This window comes from Gouania willdenowi, unplaced genomic scaffold (assembly GCF_900634775.1).
Source record: "Gouania willdenowi unplaced genomic scaffold, fGouWil2.1 scaffold_393_arrow_ctg1, whole genome shotgun sequence".
Lineage (NCBI taxonomy): Eukaryota > Metazoa > Chordata > Actinopteri > Blenniiformes > Gobiesocidae > Gouania > Gouania willdenowi.
In genome coordinates, this window is record NW_021145154.1 from 1 (window position 1) to 19,069 (window position 19,069).

Below are 19,069 nucleotides of genomic sequence, written 5' to 3' on the forward strand. Positions count from 1 at the left end.
CTTGATTACTTCACATCAAAAATTGATAATATCTGTTCCTCATTCCCATGTCTCAATAGCTCATTACTTGACCTGCCCACAACACCCATCACACAACACCTACCACAATTCTCCATCACAACACAGCAGGAGGTCGAGAACATCATCCATAAATCTAACCCATCCACTTGCCGCCTCGATCCCCTCCCATCTCCTCTGCTTAAAACTTAAAACTAATCCATCAGTCCCCTCATAACCAAAATAATAAACTTGTCCTTAGAAGCTGGCCATGTTCCAACCTCCCTCAAAAGCGCTCTCATTAAACCCCTCCTCAAAAAACCCACCTTGGACCCTAAACCACTGTCAAATTACAGACCAATCTCAAATCTCCCATTCATTTCCAAAGTTCTCGAAAAAGTTGTTTCCACCCAGCTCCATAATCATCTAGAATCTAACAGACTCTATGAAAAATTCAAATCTGGATTTGGCCCCTCCCACTGCACAGAAACAGCTCAAAGTCACCAGTACCTGCTGATGGCTTCTGATTCCGGTTCCACATCCCTCCTCATTCTTCTCGACCTCTCTGCTGCATTTGACACTGTAGACCACCATATCCTCCTGCATCGACTCCAGCACTACACAGGTCTCTCTGGCTCCGCCCTTCAATGGTTTCACTCCTATCTCACTGACAGAGCCGAGTGCGTAGCAATGGGTAATACAAAATGTAGACACCACACTGTCACCTGTGGGGTCCCCCATTGCTCCGTACTCGGTCCAACCCTTTTCACCATCTACATGCTCCCCCTGGGTCGTGTCGTCAGCAGGCATGGAATTAATTTTCATTGCTATGCTGACGACACACAACTATATTTTAAAGTCACCCCCCCCTGCTCCCCCTCTGCCATGGCTGCCCGCCTCAGCTCCTGCCTGGAGGAGATAGGGGGCGTGGATGAGTCAAAACTTCCTGCAGCTCAATGGCTCAAAAACAGAAGCCATTCAAACTGGAACCCCTCATCAACTCTGCTTCTCCCTAATCACCTCTGTTTTATTTTATGGACACATCATTCCTCTCTCTCCCTCTGTCACAAACCTGGGGGTTACATTTGACCCCCACTTTTCCTTTGACAATCATGTCACCTCTATTTGCAACACTTCATTTTTTCACCTCCGTAATATTTCCAAACTGTGCCCCTCCCTCTCCCTTCCTGCTGCAGAGAAGCTCATCCACGCCTTTGTCTCCTCCAGGCTGGACTACTGTAACACACTCCTCATCAGGATCCCTGGCAGGAGCCTCCAAAAGCTCCAGTATGTTCAGAACAGTGCTGCCAGGGTCCTGGTGAGGGTGTGGAAACACGAGCACATCACCCCCATCCTCCGTACACTGCACTGGCTCCCATTCAGTCACACATAGAATATAAGACCCTCCTGCACACCCATCACTGTCTGCACGGTGTGGCCCCCACTGACCTCACAGAACTGCTCACACCACACACCTCAACCAGGACCTGGTCAGGCCAACAGCACCGTCTGGTCACGCCCAGGACACGGCTCAAAACAATGGGCCCCCCGCCTGTGGAACGCCCTCCCAGACCACCTCAGGGCCCCACAAATGAACATTTTTAAGAAAAAACCTAAATATCACCTTTTTACAGAAACTTATTTTAACAGTTAATGCCACTTTTAATATATGTTGTGTTTTGTTTATTTATTATTATTTTATCTTTTTTTTAATCCTGTAGCACTTTGAGATTTGGAATCAAATATAAAGTGCATTACAAATAAAATGTATTATTACTATTAATATTATTATTATTTTAGATGGTAGTTCGCAGGTCAGCCACAGGGTGGCGCTGCCCTTACGGCATACCTCCTACTGCTAAGGAGGAGTGAAAGTGTTGGTTGATTAGTTGTTAGACACACACTGAACGATGAGCATTGACCTCACTGTGTGTAACTGTTCCATCAGTGTTAGCTATCATTTCACTTCTGTTCAATAAACGTGTAGGGTTCATGAGAATGTCAACATGTTGTAGCATCTGTTAGCATGTGTGTTAGCAATATTTGTATTAGCGTGTGTGTGTGTTTGTGTGTGTGTTAGCGTGTGTGTTTGTTACCATGTGTGTATTTGTTAGCATGTATGTGTGTGTGTGTGTTAGCGTGTGTGTTTGTTACCATGTGTGTATTTGTTAGCATGTATGTGTGTGTGTGTGTTAGCGTGTGTACCTGCAGTAGCATGCGTCCTTCCTCTCTCAGCTCCACTTTGATAGGGATGTAGTCCATCTGTGGCGATGGCGGTTGCAGGTGCTCGTACTTCAGCCCAAAGTTCAGGAAGTCGTCACAGCTAGTTTTCAGGAAGTTCACCTCTGTTGCCTCCTTCCCACACGCTTGGTTTCCTGGACAGAGCGCCGCCTGTCGGCCTATCACAAACCACAGCAGAGTCACATGACACATGCATCAACGTCATGTGGTCAAAGTCACAGCAGCAATGACCTCACTGTGTGTGTGTTAGTGTCTGTGTGTATTTGTGTGCTAGCATGTGGGTTAACGTGTGTGCTACTGTGTGTGTGTGTGTGTGTGTGTGTGCGTATGTGTCTGTTAGCATGTGTGTGGTAGTGTGTGTGTTAGCATGTCAGTGTTAGCATGTGTGTGTTAGCATGTGTGGGTTAACGTGAGTGTTGGCGTGTGTGTGAGCATGTTTGTGTTAGCATGTAAATGGTAAATAGACATGATTTATATAGATCTTTATCACCACTGAAACAGTCTCAAAGCTCTTTACATATCAGCTCATTCACCCAATCACTCTCACATTCACACACCAGTGGGACAGGACTGACATGCAAGGCACTAGTCGACCACTGGGAGCAACTTAGGGTTCAGTGTCTTGCCCAAGGACACTTCGACACATAGTCAGGTACTGGGATCGAACCCCCAACCTCTCGATCAGAAGACGACCCTCTACCATCTGAGCCACGGTCGCCCGTGAAGTGGGAGGTGTTAGCGTGTGTGTGTTAGCAGCATGTTAGCATGTGTGTGTTAGCGTGTGTGTGTCAGCGTGTGTATGTTCACGTGTTAGTGTGTGTGTGTTAGCGTGTCATACTAGTCCTTATGGTAGCCTCCTCCCTGACTAGTCGACCCATGGCAGGTACAGGGGCGGGGCTAATGAGGCGTACGGTGCACAGTGCCCCCTGTGGAGCTCTGATGGTTAGCACTGAGCTGTTGATGGTATTGGAGCGAGCGTAGAAACCAGGAACCTCCAGCGGTGTGGGGCCCAGCTCAGCGAGTCCCTCCCCAGGGTCAGGGTGGGACACCCCCACGCTCAGCGTCACTGTCTCCATCTGAGTCTGTGACCAAGAGAAGCTTCACACCCACAGCAGCATTAAGCTCCTCCCACTTCAATTAGAAACATGTAGAGATAGTTAGCTCCTCCCACCTGTACACCCTGAGCAGGACTCGGTCCGTCTCCAACAGAGGACTCCCATGGTGCTGGTAGCTCACCTGGTCCTGGAGGAAGCTGCAGGGGAACATCTGTGGGGTCAGCTGACCCACCTTCTGGCTCAGGGGCTCGTTGTATATTACTTCCACCACACAGTCATGGCCCTGATCCACGCTGATGTTCAGATGCTGCTGGGTGATGGGGGCGGAGCCTCCTCTGGGGACTCTAACGTCTGAGGTTAGCACGATTAGCGCTCCACAGCACACCTCCATCACCTCCATCAGCAGGAGGAGGGGCAACAGAGACATGATGGATCATCCAATCAGAGCAGAGCTGCTTATTGGCTCACACACAAACAGGAAGTAGATGAAGAGCCTCTCAGCTATTGGTCAAAGCACAAACTCCTCCTTCTCCACGAAAGCATTGATGCCAGGGGGAGGGGCTCCAAAAAAGTGGGCAGGCCAGAAAAAATAAATAAATTAAAGATTGTGCTGTGAAGAGATTAAAAAAAATGAGTGATTAATGAATTATACTCTGTAATTATTTAATCTCTTTTTATTTAAATCAAATTAATGACATTTTTGCGGCAGATCAAATGATGGACTTTAGTCAATCTACAAATAAAACATCAAGTCCAAATGTAGCTGTAAGTTAGCACATCATAAACATTAAGAACACTTTGCTGATCAATACGATTATTGAACACATTCACCGTTTGTCATGTCCATTATTTGTCAATTTAAACTAATTGTTCTAATATTTTCACTTTAAACCCTTTTTCTGTCTGTTTTTATTCACTTTAATTTACAACTTTTAACCAATTTCTGTGGTTTTTAAAATCACATTTCACCACATTTTCCACCATTTTTGGTCACTTTGAACCATTTTATTAGTGATTAAAACCATGATTTCCATCTTTAAGATGATTATAATAATAATAATAAACGTTCCTGGATAACAGTGGATATTATTCAGATGAATAATAATGTGGTTATCACAGATTCATAGAACAATAAACCATCATTTACTGACTTTATGGATGGACCCCAAAAATCTCTCCTTTATTCCCCCTTATAGATGGTCCTGTCTCCACATGACTGTTCTTCAATGTTCATGTCTGTGTTCAACCACCTTCAGCTACAGTGGAGGTCCCTGCTCTCTGGACCTTTATTTTGGAGGGTCCCTGCTCTCTGGACCTTTATTTTGGAGGGTCCCTGCTCTCTGGACCTTTATTTTGGAGGGTCCCCGCTCTCTGGGACCTTTATTTTGGAGGGTCCCCGCTCTCTGGTACCTTTAATTTGAAGGTTCCTCGCTCTCTGTTCAGTGTTAATGTCTGCGTTCTAAAAATTGAGCATAGTGTTAGTTCAGACAGGCCGCATACTTCAAGCCAGCCACACCCTTCAATCAACCAACAGCCCAGATTGGTTCCCTATAGGCCAATGCATAGAGGATGCTCCGCAAGCATACTAGGTGTTTCACAAAAAAAGGAGGTGCGCGGCAGGCCAGTATTCGCTCAATCATCGCCCAAACTAACACAACAAATCTCCAAAGGAAAGCCGTGGAGAAAAGGAAGCATCTTTCCAGCATCCTCGCTGCAGTACAAGCCCCAACTCCAGGTGCTCCGGCCAAACGTGCACGGTGCTCGGGTCGCAGCTGGCCGACAAATCGGGTTCCAGCTGATGCCCGTCCTCTGGACCCTGGGCAACATTCAGTCGGCTACGTCCAGCATCCAAGCCTTGGAACTGCTTCAGCCCCCTCTGGCCCAGTTTACATGTCTAAATGCCGCCAGCCTCTACGCCGCAAATTATGTCGTCAATCCGGCATTCCTTGATGATGTCACTATCCCGCAAAGTTCCATGGGAAGCGTAATTCTAATCTCACTGGGTCCGTCCTTCCCTGCAGCTGCTGCCATCCCTCAGAATCTGAGATATCAGTATCTTGCAGGTTATGACATTTATTTAGTTAAAAAAAAATTCTGCTTCAGACGTGTTGGGACTGTGGACACATTCAGTAATGGTTGGTGCTTCATTTGTAAATCACCAGGTCCCGGAACACCGTCCGTGTGTTGTCCGGCAGTAAGAAAGACAAATGTCACGGAATTAATAATGAATAAATAAATAAATTGAAAAATTCTAATAATGAAACTCTGCAAACTGAATGGGCCAGTGGTGAGATTTAAACCGCTAACCCTCTGATTACAAGCCCAGCGTCATTAACCACTAGGACACCACTCCCCAAATCGTGACGCTGTCATGGACATGTTCTGCAGAGATGCTGCTACAACAACAACAAGGCTCCGCTGGTGAAAGCTTTCTTTTGGGATAGTAATGCTGTGGTCATTTTGTCATTGAGTGACTTTGTGAGTTAAGGTCACGTTAACCATCCTCCTGCTTCAACATCTTTCTATTTTGATTCAGAGCTATGCTAATAGTGGTAGCACAACTAGTTCCTCTCCCCGCAACTGTGCATGTGCCAGTTTTGCGTTGGCGCTTCTGCCTTTGTCACACCCAGATATCCCGCCCTAAACCACAACACTGCCTCATGATTGGTTCAAACCGTTTCAGTTCAGATTCAAAAGGCAAAAGCGGGAACAGCACAAGATGGATTCTGGTGTTTGTGAACACCAGGAGAATCCATCTAGCAGGCAAGGTTAGAGTCAGACATAGTTACAGCAAAAGATGCAAAAGATGCATACAGTGTATAGCTAATGCTAATGCTAATTCTCTACTCCTGTTCCTGGTTGAGCTCGATACAAATTATACAAAATGTATAAAAGCACAATCTTAAACACATATTTTGTTGATTACAGCAGTGATTCAGCATTTATACATTCCCACATTCAGCTCACACAGATACACACACTAACTCATCACACTATTAAAAACATTATTTACAAATCTGTACAACTTTGATTTGTTTTAAGCCACAACTTGAGCCTGGACGTGAACAATTTAAACTGTTATACATGTGAGATGGTATACAGTGAGTTCTACAGTTTGGTCTGTTTGATGGAAAAAACACTGACCAATGTGTTCTACGGCTGGAGATTGTTCACTTATTACTGCACACGAACGGCCAGTTAACATGTTTAATGGAAGAACGATGAATCAGCGTTAGAGAGGCACAGAAATTCACCCATTACACAGCACATCTGTCTCTCACTGTGAGTGACAGCTGTCAAAATAACTTGTTTTAGCACAAAGGGCAACTCAAATCACCGCTAAGATAGAACTAAAAAACTCCTCCTATGTCCCGTCTGTGGGAGGCCAGTGCTACTGCATCATCACTATGCTAATTACTGCTACTTGTTACACTAACTGGTGCTAATCGTTATGCTAACTGCTGCTACTCGCCATGCTAACTATGGATGTATATTGATAAGGATTTATCAATTCTGATGCTTTATTGATTCCTGCTTATCGACCCATTTTTTTATATCGATTCTCTTATTAATTACCAAATAGGCTCAAAAACCAGTAGCGCATGAGTACAGAAAAGATACCAGCCTGGTTTATTAAAGGTCAAAGGAAATGTATAAATAGACTGTCAGTAATTAAGTAAGTCATTTATTTATAAAGTGCTTTTTACAGATAAAATCACAAAGTGCTGAACAGAGCAGTGGTGAAAATATTAATATTACAACAAGTGTAACATCATAATAGAATAATAAACCATGTACATAAGCATTATAAAAGGATAAAAACATTTAAAATCCAGTAACTAAAAGCCTTTCTGTAAAGTAAAGTCTTCAACAGTTTTTAGTCAGTAGATGACAGTGACCCTCCAAAGACATGAACTGATCAAACACAAGGTTTTAACAGATGAGCCCAGATCACCAAGAGACTTTTAATCACATGATCAGAGTTTATGTTTTATTAGAATTTATCTGGAGATCATTTGATGACAGACAGTTTTTGATACAGGATATACAATCTAAGAACTCTGATAAAAAGTGAAACGCTGAGTCATTAAAGGAGCAGAACAACTGGATATCATCAGCATAAAAATGATAAGACATATTTTTAAAACCATGGATCAACCGACCAAGAGGCATCAGATACAATAAAAACTAAACAGGAACCAGAACAGAGCCCTGGGCTACTCCACATGACAGGTTGGACATATTAGACATTACATCATTAATAGTAACATTAAAGGTTCTTCTATTAATATAAGAGGTAAACCATTGGAGAACAGCACCAGAAAACCATCTCAGATGTAAGTGGATCAACCAGTATACTATGATCTACTGTATCAAAGGCAGCATCAGATCAAGTCAAACTAAAACTGTGTAACGACCAGAGTCAGTGACATCATCACGTCACTAGAAACTTTCAGAAGATCAGTTTCAGTGGATTGATCTAAAACAAGATTAATATTTATCATAAATATCATGCTGTTCCATGTATGAGGTTAGCTGCATTTTCTCTATGATTTTAGACATGAAGAGAAGCTTAGATATGGGTCAGTAGTTTGGGACGTGCTGCTGTCGTGGTGACGTATCGATCATTTCCTGTTTACGCTCTACCGCTGCTTGCAGCGCTCTACTACTGTGTTCTGCTAACTCTAATCAAACTTGTTGTCATTGATATTTTAGCCTTGAAAACACTTGTTTTAATTTTTTACCGTAGAGTTAAACGTACGAAGGTTAAGTAAAAAGCAATCCCGCCTCTTATAGGCAGTGTAATCTCCTTTAAACTTCCTTTTGTCCTTAGCTTAGCTTAGCTTAAATTTAGCACCTATGGCTTCTCTCTCCTCCCCTCCGCTCTCCTGCCCGGTGTGTCAGATGTTTAGTTACTCCTCGTCCTCCTTTAGGGACAATGGTAGTTGCATAAAGTGTAGCGTACTGTTAGATATGGAGGCGAGGATCAACAATCTGGAGAAGCGGTTCCGCACCCCTGATACCAAAACCGAAGCTAGCAAGCAGGACCTAGCCGGTGCGGACCGTGCTAGCTCTAGCTTAGCCTCCCCCCGGCCAGCAATGAGTGGGTTACTGTCCGTGGTAAGCATAGTCGAAGGTCAAAAAGCCGCTCGGGACACCACCATGTTCACGTCTCAAACAGGTTCTCCCCCCTCCGTGAGGACAACACACTCACCGGGGAACAAACTCTGATAATTGGCGACTCCATAGTGAGAAACGTGAAGCTAGCGAAGTCAGCGGGCATCGTGAGGTGCATCCCAGGGGCCAGAGCGGGCGACATAGAATCAAATCTAAAGTTGCTGGCAAAGAGTAATCGTAAGTTTGATAGGATAGTCCTCCATGTCGGCACTAATGACTCCCGACGTCGTCAGTCGGAAGCAACCAAAGTGAACATTGAATCAGTTTGTGCTTATGCTAAAACAATGTCGGACCCTTACCAAATCTGACCAGTGATGACATGTATAGCCTATAGCATGTCATCATTTAACCGCTGGCTATCGAGGTGGTGTCCAGAAAACGAGGTGGGCTTCATTGATAATTGGAGATCCTTCTGGGGAAAACCGAACCTGATAGGAAGAGATGGAATCCATCCTACTTTGGAGGGAGCATCTCTACTATCAGAAAACATGGCACATTTATGACATCTCATGAATGAGACCATGTTACAGAGGGGGAGTCCTCCACGCCCCTCTGCGCTTGCCTTAGGACAGTTTCCCTCCCATTGCTATTATGATAGCTGTGTTCATCGCCATGGCAACTGTTGTGATGGTGATGAATATTATTTTATGGAGACGGTGTCTGTCCCCCGACCCATATTTCACAATAATTTTAACATAAAATCAAATAAAAGAGCTATCAATTATAAAAATCTGAAAAAAATTAAAATCTCAAATCTAGAAACACCAAAACATAAAAGCATTAGATGTGCTCTATTAAATATTAGATCACTGAGATCCAAATCTCTACTAGTAAATGACCTTATCTCAGAAAATAACTTTGATTTATTCTGTTTAACTGAAACATGGCTGTATCAAGATGAATATGTTAGTTTAAATGAAGCCACTCCTCCCAGTCATTTAAATACTCATATGCCACGAGACATAGGCCGTGGAGGTGGTGTAGCAGCTATTTATCATTCCTCTCTCCTAATCTATCCTAAACCAAAGGCCAGTTACACTTCCTTTGAAAGCCTGGTTCTAAATTTATCTCATACCAAATCAAAAACCTGCCAGCCAGTCTTATTTGTGATAATTTACCGTCCTCCAGGCCCTAATTCTGAATTTCTATCAGAATTCTCTGAGTTTATATCAAACTTAGTCCTCAGTTCAGATAAAATACTGATAGTAGGAGATTTTAATATCCATGTGGACAAAGATAGTGATAGCCTGAGCTCAGCCTTTATGTCCCTAATAGACTCAGTTGGCTTTTTTTCAAACTATTAATGAAGCTACTCATCGTTTAAATCATACTCTTGATCTTGTTCTAACATATGGCCTTGATATTAATGAACTAAAAGTCTACCCTGAAAATCCTCTGCTATCAGATCACTTTTTAATATCTTTTAACATTATCCTAGAGGATCTCGCACTGTGCAATAAAATAGTTACAAGTAGAAATCTGTCCAATAGTGCTGTGGCTAAATTTAAAGAGGCCATTCCTGCTGCCTTAAACTCAGTGCACCATCCAATAAATAACTATGATATTAATTATAACCCCTCTCAACTGGATCTGCTTGTCGATAGCTCTGCTAGTCTACTAAAATCCACCTTGGACTCAATTGCCCCATTGAGGGAAAAAACTATTAAACGTCAGAGGAAAGCTCCGTGGTTTAGCTCTGAAACTCACACACTCAAACAAACAACCCGTAAATTAGAGAGAATGTGGCGCTCCAATAAAACAGAGGAGTCACGAATACTTTGGCAAGAAAGTCATAGTAAATACATGACAGCCTTACGACATAGTCCATCTACATACTATTCCTCACTAATTGAAGAAAATAAAAATAATCCGAGGTACCTTTTCAGCACTGTAGCCAGGCTAACACAAAGTCAGAGCTCTATTGAGCCCATGATTCCTCTAGCCCTCAGCTGTGAGGACTTTATGACATTTTTTAACCATAAAATTCATAAGATTAGAGATAAATTAGCCACTCCCTGCCTTCACCTGGGCCTGCTGTACCATTAAATGTAAATAGGCCTAACCTAAACTGTTTCACACATATAGGACTTCAGGAACTTAACTCTATTATTTCATCCTCCAAACCATCGACCTGCCTTTCAGATCCGATCCCAACTAAGCTGTTTAAAGAAGTTGTTCCCCTGGTCTGCCCATCTTTGTTGGAGACAATAAATATATCCCTATCAATAGGCTACGTGCCACAGTCCTTTAAAGTAGCTGTAATCAAACCCCTTCTCAAAAAACCTACTCTTGATTCCAGCACTTTAGCAAACTACAGGCCTATATCTAATCTTCCTTTTATTTCAAAGATTCTTGAGAAAGTTGTGGCGGCTCAGCTCTGTGAATTTCTTCAAAACAACAGCCTGTTCGAGGACTTCCAGTCAGGTTTTAGAGCTCAACACAGCACAGAGACTGCTTTAGTTAAAGTAACTAATGATCTACTCTGGGCTTCAGATGAAGGACGACTCTCAGTGCTGGTTTTATTAGATCTTAGTGCAGCTTTTGACACTATAGATCACTATATTCTACTAGAGAGATTAGAGAAATTACTTGGAATCACAGGGACTGCCCTAAACTGGTTTAAGTCCTACCTATCTGATAGGTACCAGTTTGTACACGTGAATAATAAGTCTTCTGTGTACACTAAAGTAAGCTACGGGGTTCCTCAGGGCTCTGTGCTAGGTCCAATCCTCTTCTGTATCTATATGATCCCCCTTGGTAATGTTATGAGAAAATACTCTGTTAACTTCACTGCTATGCTGATGATACCCAACTGTATGTATCAATGAAGCCAGGTGAGACAAATCAGCTATCTAAACTTGAGGCCTGTCTAAAGGACATTAGGGCCTGGATGGACCAAAATTTTCTTCTTCTCAACTCAGACAAGACTGAGGTCATTGTACTGGGCCCACGACACCTTAGAGAAACCTATGCTAGCCTAACTGCCCTAGATGGCATTACTCTGGCACAAAGCACAACTGTTAGAAACCTTGGGGTTCTATTTGATCAGGACTTATCCTTCAACTCTCACATAAAACAAACTTCAAGAACTGCCTTCTTTCATCTCCGTAACATTGCTAAAATCAGATCTATCCTGTCTCAGGGCGACGCCAAAAAACTAGTCCATGCTTTTGTTACCTCTAGACTGGATTATTGTAATTCTCTTTTAGCAGGCTGCCCGAGCAAGTCGCTTAAGACACTTCAGCTGGTTCAAAATGCTGCAGCACGTGTACTGACTAAAACTAGGAGAAGAGATCACATTACTCCTGTATTAGCCTCTCTGCATTGGCTTCCCATAAAATATAGAATAGAATTCAAGATTCTTCTTCTCACTTATAAAGCCCTAAATGGACAGGCACCAGTCTATCTCAAGGAGCTTGTAGTGCCATACAATCCCCCCAGAACACTACGCTCTCAAAATGCTGGACTACTCGTTGTTCCATTCGTCTCTAAAAGTAGTATAGGAGGAAGAGCTTTCAGTTATCAGGCCCCACTTCTCTGGAACCATCTACCAACCACGGTTCGGGGGGCAGACACCCTCTCTACCTTTAAGGTTAGGCTCAAAACATTCCTCTTTGGTAAAGCTTTTAGTTAGGAACCAGCTCATAGCTCATAATTAAGATGCAATAGGCATAGACTGCCGGGGGGGGGGGTCTGGCATGCTCGGTTGGAGAGGGCGTTAAGAGAGAGGTCATTTAGGTTAGAGAGGGACCGGAGAGGGTCCCATTCCTCTCTCTAACACTCCCTCTATGTCTGCTTCTTCCCTTGTGTGTTTGCTCCTGTACTCCTTCTGGCTTTTGTCTTGCAGGTCCGTGGGATCCTCAGTGTGGAGTTACAGAGTCTCAACAACTCTGTCTCCACCCTTTCCTCTGCACACACCCAACACAGCATAACGTGGATGGCTGTTCATCATAGGAATGGGATCCACACAAGGTTCCTGCTGCTTAACAGAAGGTTTTCCTTGCCGCCATGATGAATTCATGTTGGGTGTGGGATACATATGTATGTGTATATACGTATATATGCATATGTGTGTATCCATAAAATGAAGAGTCCGTCCTTAAGACTGCTCTACTGTAAAGTGTCTTGAGATACCATTGGTTATGATTTGGCGCTATACAAATAAAGATTGATTGATTGATTGATTGATTGATAGTTTATAGGCTCCCCGGATCAAGATTGGGTTTTTTAAGAATGAGGTTTATTATCACATGTTTAAAAAAGCTGGGGACAGAGCCAGATAAAAGTGAGAGGTTTATCAGTTTTACCATCAAAGGACCAACAACATCAAAAACGTTTAAAAGCAGAGAAGTAGGAACAATGTCTACAGAGCTCGATGAGGGTTTCATCTTTCTACTAAAATCTGAACATCCTGTAGGCTGACAGGAGTGAAGGAGGACCATGAGCTCACAGGGGCTACTGTAGTGCACAAGCTAACCAAAGGAGGAGTGATGCTAGCCCTGATATCTTGTACTTTATTTACAAAGAAATTTAAAAGATTGTTACAGTCCTCCTGTGTGTGTACAGGCACATGGGACGGTGAGGGTGGAACAAGATTTTTAATAGTATTGAACAAAACCTTGGGGTTTCTCTTATTTTGCAAAACAAGATTAGTAAAATAAGCAGAGCGGGCATGCTTTATTAATTCATTTAACTCCATTATCTTTTCTTTTAAATAGAGTCTGTGCACCTCTAGTTTAGTGGTTTTCAACAACCGTTCCACTTTCCAGCAGCTTCTCCTAAAGCTAAAAATAGCTTCATTCATCCACGGACAAGGTTTCTTATTAGAGCCTGGAGTATTTTTAGCTGGTTCTACTGTGTCCAAAACAGACAAACAATGGCTATCAAAGTTTGTCATAAAAGTGTCAACATCATCACTAGCAAATGTAGTTCGATCAAAAGAGGCAGAAAATCCACTGATTGCTGCTTCATTAAGAAAGAGTCTCTGCTTTTTCACATTAGAAGTAGTCTGTACCAGTGTGATTGACAGATTAAATACGATACAGCAATGGTTGCTTATTTGTAAGTCTTCAATACCTAGATGGTCAATCATTAAACCAAAAGAAAAGACCAAATCAAAGTGTGACCTTCAGTGTGTGTTGGACCTGACAGATGTTGGACAAAGTGAAAAGAGTCCATTAGAGACATCAGCTCAGCTGCCATAGGACAGGAGGAATTATCAACATGTAGATTAAAATCACCAAGGATTAATACACAGTTTAACAATATGACATAAACTCAGAGAATTCATCTAGGAATAAACGAGCAGGACCAGGAGGTCGGTAAATTAAAACACAGTAAAAAGGAGCTTGAATGAGTTGAACGTGTTCATGTCCAACAGTCTGCAGCTGAAAGAGTCCCGGTATACGGGCACTAATCCTCCTCCACGTAACGTGAGCTGTGGCGTTCCAAACACGGAGCAGTCCGGAGGACACAGCTCATTGAGATGAATGTGCTCATTCTCCCGTTGCCATGTCTCCGTAATGTACATCAGATACAACCTGCGGGACATGAGAAGGTCCTTCAGGAGGTGAAATTTGTAGGCTAGCGATCTAGCATTCTGCAAGCTGAGGCGTAGAGTCACTTCCTTGTCGGCCTGTGGAGAGCTGCGGCGCAGTGGACAAAGCCATCCGTGATCCACACCATGGTGCCGGCGTCTGTGGAGCAGCGCTTCGAACGGCAGGTGACGCAGGCCGGAGACCTCGACTAACCTCAATACGTGCCTGAAGGTTGGACACTATCAGCGCAGTGATACTTTGGCACAGAATACTGATGCGTGCGGCTACAAACAAAAGTTCCAGCAGAGCGGGCAGACGGCAGCCGGTACATGCTGGCGCCATCTCTGGCGTTAACAGCGGTGAATAACATATTCTTCACACATCAGACATAGATAAAGGAGACCTCCATAAACAACAGTACTTTATCTTTAACTTTGGGGCCTTTTCTACGGCATCACATGAAGCAGCTCAGCTCTGCACTGCAGCAGCTTGTGTGTGTGTGATGTCATCGCAAGTTTGCTAGTGGGATGCATTTGTTTACAGTGGCGGCACAGCCTGGGAACAATCGATAGCAGAATCATAAAAAGTTTTTGTTTGCGATTCCAAAAAATCATTTTACTAAGAACCTTTTCCCAAACGAAACCGGTTAACGATGCGCATTCCTAATGCTAACTGCTGCCACTTGTTACGTTAACTGCTGCTACTCGCTACACTAACTGCTGCCACTTAATATGCTAACTACTGCTCTTTTCCGCAATCTCCACAGAAACAACCTTGGAACGATTTACCTCAGGCTTAGCTTCACAAATGGCTTAAAGTTCTTTTAATCCAACCACTTTTTAGCCATTTTTACAGTCTTCCAAGCTGTCAAGACGCTCTCCTTCATTTCCAGGTTTCTCGACCTTTCCAAATCTGTAGCCAAACTACAGGATACGGTAAGCTTAGACTCGGGGTACAGTTTCGAGCTCCGCTTCTGGTCTCTCCTAATGGAGGAATGGAACGATATCCCTTTTTTTTTTTTACAATAATATCTTATAAACTTCTATAACCTTAAAACTATACACAGATGCAGCACCTTTCATTAATTTCAGGAGAGTTTTCAACAAGCAGTGGTTTGCTGACCAATGCCTCATCCACTGCACTAATGGAACTGTACCCTATAGTGATAGCCTGCCACTTGTGGCAAAAACACTGGTCCAGGAATCAAATCATGTGTTTTTGCAACAATGAGGCAATCGTCAGTATTATTAACAAGGTCGTTCCTCAATCCCATTTATTAATAGACTTGAGAGGCGGCTAACCTGGTCTTCTGCGCTGGGTAACTTTATTATTTGAGCGGCCCACATTCAAGGCCTGGAAAACTAACTTGCTGATTCTCTGTCTCAATTTCAATTTCAGAAAGTCCACCAGCTGCTTCTGGGAGCAGCTCCATCAAGCCTGGTTTGCCCTCCATTCGCTCAAACAGTGTTAGATTAAGCAACACCTGGCAGGACTTCATGCTCTCTGGCTAAGCTAAATCTACATTAATGATACTCGTCTCACTCTCACTCTTCCGCTCTTTAAAAAAGTAATCATTCATTTAAGTAGCGAGTATTTCAATCTTTATACAGATCTGCTATTAAGAAGTGTGTTTTTCTCTGCTTTCTATGTCTTTCTTAGAGGTGCGAATTCACTCCACACACAAGATCCTTCAAGGTGATGTCAATATCAACAGTCACCTTTTTTCCCTATTTCTAAAGCACTCAAAGACTAATAAAAGAGGAACATCAATTCTAATTTCTGAGACTAATTCTGCTTTCTGTCTTCTGTCATCCATGATTCGTTACCTGAGGAGCCAATCTCAGGCCAGCAAACAACAGCCTGTCCTTGCTACGGAGGAGGGAAAGTCCATGTGGGTTAGTAGTCCTGCGGACTCCCTCCTCAACGCTACATGACTCATTCATTCCACATAGGAACAGCAACAAGTGCAGCATCCATAGCACTAGTCTCCATGCTAAAGGCTATAGGACGTTGGACATCTTCTGCCTACTAAAGGTACCTGCAGTCTGAGGTTCAATCCATCCTTAATGATCCATGCTGCTTTACCCCATTCAGTGCCAGCCGTTTTAGAGCATTTTGACTGATTTTTAAAGACCCACAGAATATTTTGTACTATGACAATCTGTCATCAGTCTCTACTTTCATCAGAAAAAAAAATTTGTTTGTAGCTTGTTTAGTTCTTCCATAATCAGCAGTTAAATAGAGCAAGTTTTACAAAAATCAACAGTTTCAGAGCAAAAAGCTGAGAAATCAGGCTTTTTCTAAAAAAAAACTCAGTGATTTTGAAGCATTTTTTTTTTTTGCTTTATCGAAAACTACAACATCTGAACATTGGTTTCCTTCTAAAAAAAAATAACAAGACTGAGACAAGGCTTTTGATCTTTGATGGCAAAATTATTATTATTTTGCTATCTGGCTCACAGTTAAATGTTTTTGTTTAACTTACTCTATTTCACCCCCCCCCCCCCCCCCCCCCCACACCCCCTGTCAATCACACAGGCGTAATTTCCTCTTCCTCCCACGCAGAGATGACCCGTTTGGCCCACTCAGGTCCACACATATTCTGTGTTAGTACAGTATGTGGTGCTGTGAGCTGCTGGATACTTCACAATATCACTTCATAGCGCCATAATCTCCCTCATCCTGCTTATTCCTCCTTAGCTAATGGTAGCATCAGTGGCTAATCTCACTTCTAAAGGTGTACTGCTGCCACCATCAGGGCACAGTTGGTCACTACATCAACAGAGAAGCCTCATATTCCCAGTAGAATTCCATCACAGTGTGTCCTAGCAACTTCTGTGAAAAAACGTAATTGACGAATTATCTCGTCAATGGCACTGAGTGAGTTAACTACTAACCCGGCATAATATGGTCTAGGGGGGTCTGGCTGACCACGCTCCTTGTTTCAGGCATTCCATGAGGACTCATAATGGGCAAGGGAGGAGTTCTCTCCCCGCCCTGGGCTTTTTCACACAGGCACGTGGAAAAGCAAGCAGGACCCCGTCTCCTTAGTTTAGGAGGACCCATAGCATTTCATATGCTCTAGCGTGGCATTGTATGGTGTCTTTGGGGTTTCTGCTAACCACTCTCCTTGCTTTAGCCTTTAGCTAGGGCTCATGGAAGGTCAGGGAGGAATGCTCTCCCAACCTCCGTCTTTCCATATAGGCATGCAGAAAGGGCAAGGGGGTCCCGGAACAGACCCATACCACCAAATACAAGAATACATGCACATCATTGTAAAGTGCTCGGAGGCACTATATAAAAACGAATGCATTATGATTATTGATAAATCATTTATTTTTGATTTAAGCGGTCCCAACTGAACTAAGGTTCAGTTCTCAGGATGAAAAAGTGAAACTCACCAGTTCTGGAACAGATTCTGTCACATGATCTGAGCAGCTCCTCTCATTGTGTTTGTGTTTCTCTGTTCACAGCTGCACTGAGACCTCCCCACTACTACACAGCTACACAACTACACAACTACCAGCATGCAGCGGGGCCGCAAACCCCCGACAGGAAGTGTGTGTGTCCAGGATGGGGGAAGAACTGGGGATCAGAGTGGAGCACACACACTCACACTTCCACATCAGTATGTGTGTGTGTGTGTGTGTGTGTGTGTCTCATTAATGTTTAAAGCTGATGTTGGTGAAGTGTGTGTGTCCACAGAGGGCTCAGTGTGTGTTTGTATGTCTCTCTGGGTTTTAGTGTGTGTTAACATGATTGTTTCTGCAGCTCAGGAAGTCTGCTACACATGCACACACACACACACAGTTGTGTTCCTGTCTGTATGAGGTGAGCTAACAAATAAGCTCTATAGTTTAGCCTAAACAACAACAACTGACACAACTGCTGACCACAGACACTGAGCAACTGGTCTGTACTGGTCTGTGTCCTGGTGCTGGTCCACTGACCCAGGTTGTGTAGCATGTCAGTAGCGTGTCACTCTTCTTTAATCCAACATGTTTTTGCTGCTCTGATCTGTTGTGACTGCTTGTCTTTTACGCGGTGACTTCAGAGGCGGCCACGGCGTTTGGCCCCATGCCCGGCTCTCCTCAGGCTCCTTGTCAGCCCGCTGCTCTTCCACTGCCTGAAATTAATTTCCCTTCATCAGTGACCCATGATGAAATCCTGGAGCAGCTGTGAAAGAGCCAGTGTCCCTCTGTTAACTTAGTTTGCTGCAAACTTTGAGCTGGAACACACACACACACACACACACACACACACACACACACACACTATGGAGGGTGGATCCATTCTAAATTCACACACACCACTCTAACACACGTGTACGTGTCTAACTGTCACTAAACTTACCTAATGTCAGTAGTTATGTGTAGTGACAGGTGTGAGTGAAGCTATAGTGATCATGTGACCTTCACTATGTAGCACCATCTACGTGACATGTAAACATTATATTTTAGGTGTTTAGGTGCATGAATTTAGAATGGATCCAATCCACACACACACACACACACACACACACACATACACACACACACACACACACACACACACACCATGGTTCCCACGGTCAGGCCTCCCTGGCTCCTCCCCCTCAGAGAACTGGTGGTTTATTTCACCTCTCAGGTGTGTGTGTGTGTGTGTGTGTGTGTGTGTGTTACAAAAGGAAATGTCCCTGCTGTAGTGAAGAAGTCTGATCTGCTCTCAGGACATTAATCCCATTAAAATACAACTGGTAATCTGTCAACTCTGATACACACACACACACACACACACACACACAGGCCTGTGAGGTTCAACCAACAGAGCTATCAAACCATTGGGTGGATGAGACAATGATGAGTGTGTGTGTGTGTGCGCGTGCGTGGGTGCGTGTGTGTGCGTGTGTGTGTGTGTGCGTGGGTGCGTGTGTGTGCGTGCGTGCGTGTGTGCGTGTGTGTGTGTGTGTGTGTGTGTGTGTGGTATCATCTCCTGAAAAAAGAAAACAAAGCAGGATGAGGAGGCGGAGCTCAGGCTAAGATTATGGAAATGAGGCCACGGCTGTTTGTCCAGTCGTGAAAG

The 19,069-nt window shown here is 43.6% G+C and overlaps 1 protein-coding gene across 1 annotated transcript; it reads right to left on the minus strand.

The window, feature by feature from the left end:
* Nucleotides 1–507: 507 nt before the first annotated feature.
* LOC114460077 (FRAS1-related extracellular matrix protein 1-like) lies at nucleotides 508–18,439 on the minus strand (the record flags this gene model as incomplete). The annotated part of the gene is made up of 5 exons (XM_028442103.1): nucleotides 17,410–18,439; nucleotides 3,410–3,903; nucleotides 3,077–3,336; nucleotides 2,195–2,396; nucleotides 508–664 (listed from the first exon to the last, which is right to left on the minus strand). Coding segments are annotated over exons 2-5 (930 nt in total), but the record flags the coding sequence as incomplete, so codon positions are not given.
* Between the last annotated feature and the right edge of the window lie 630 nt (nucleotides 18,440–19,069).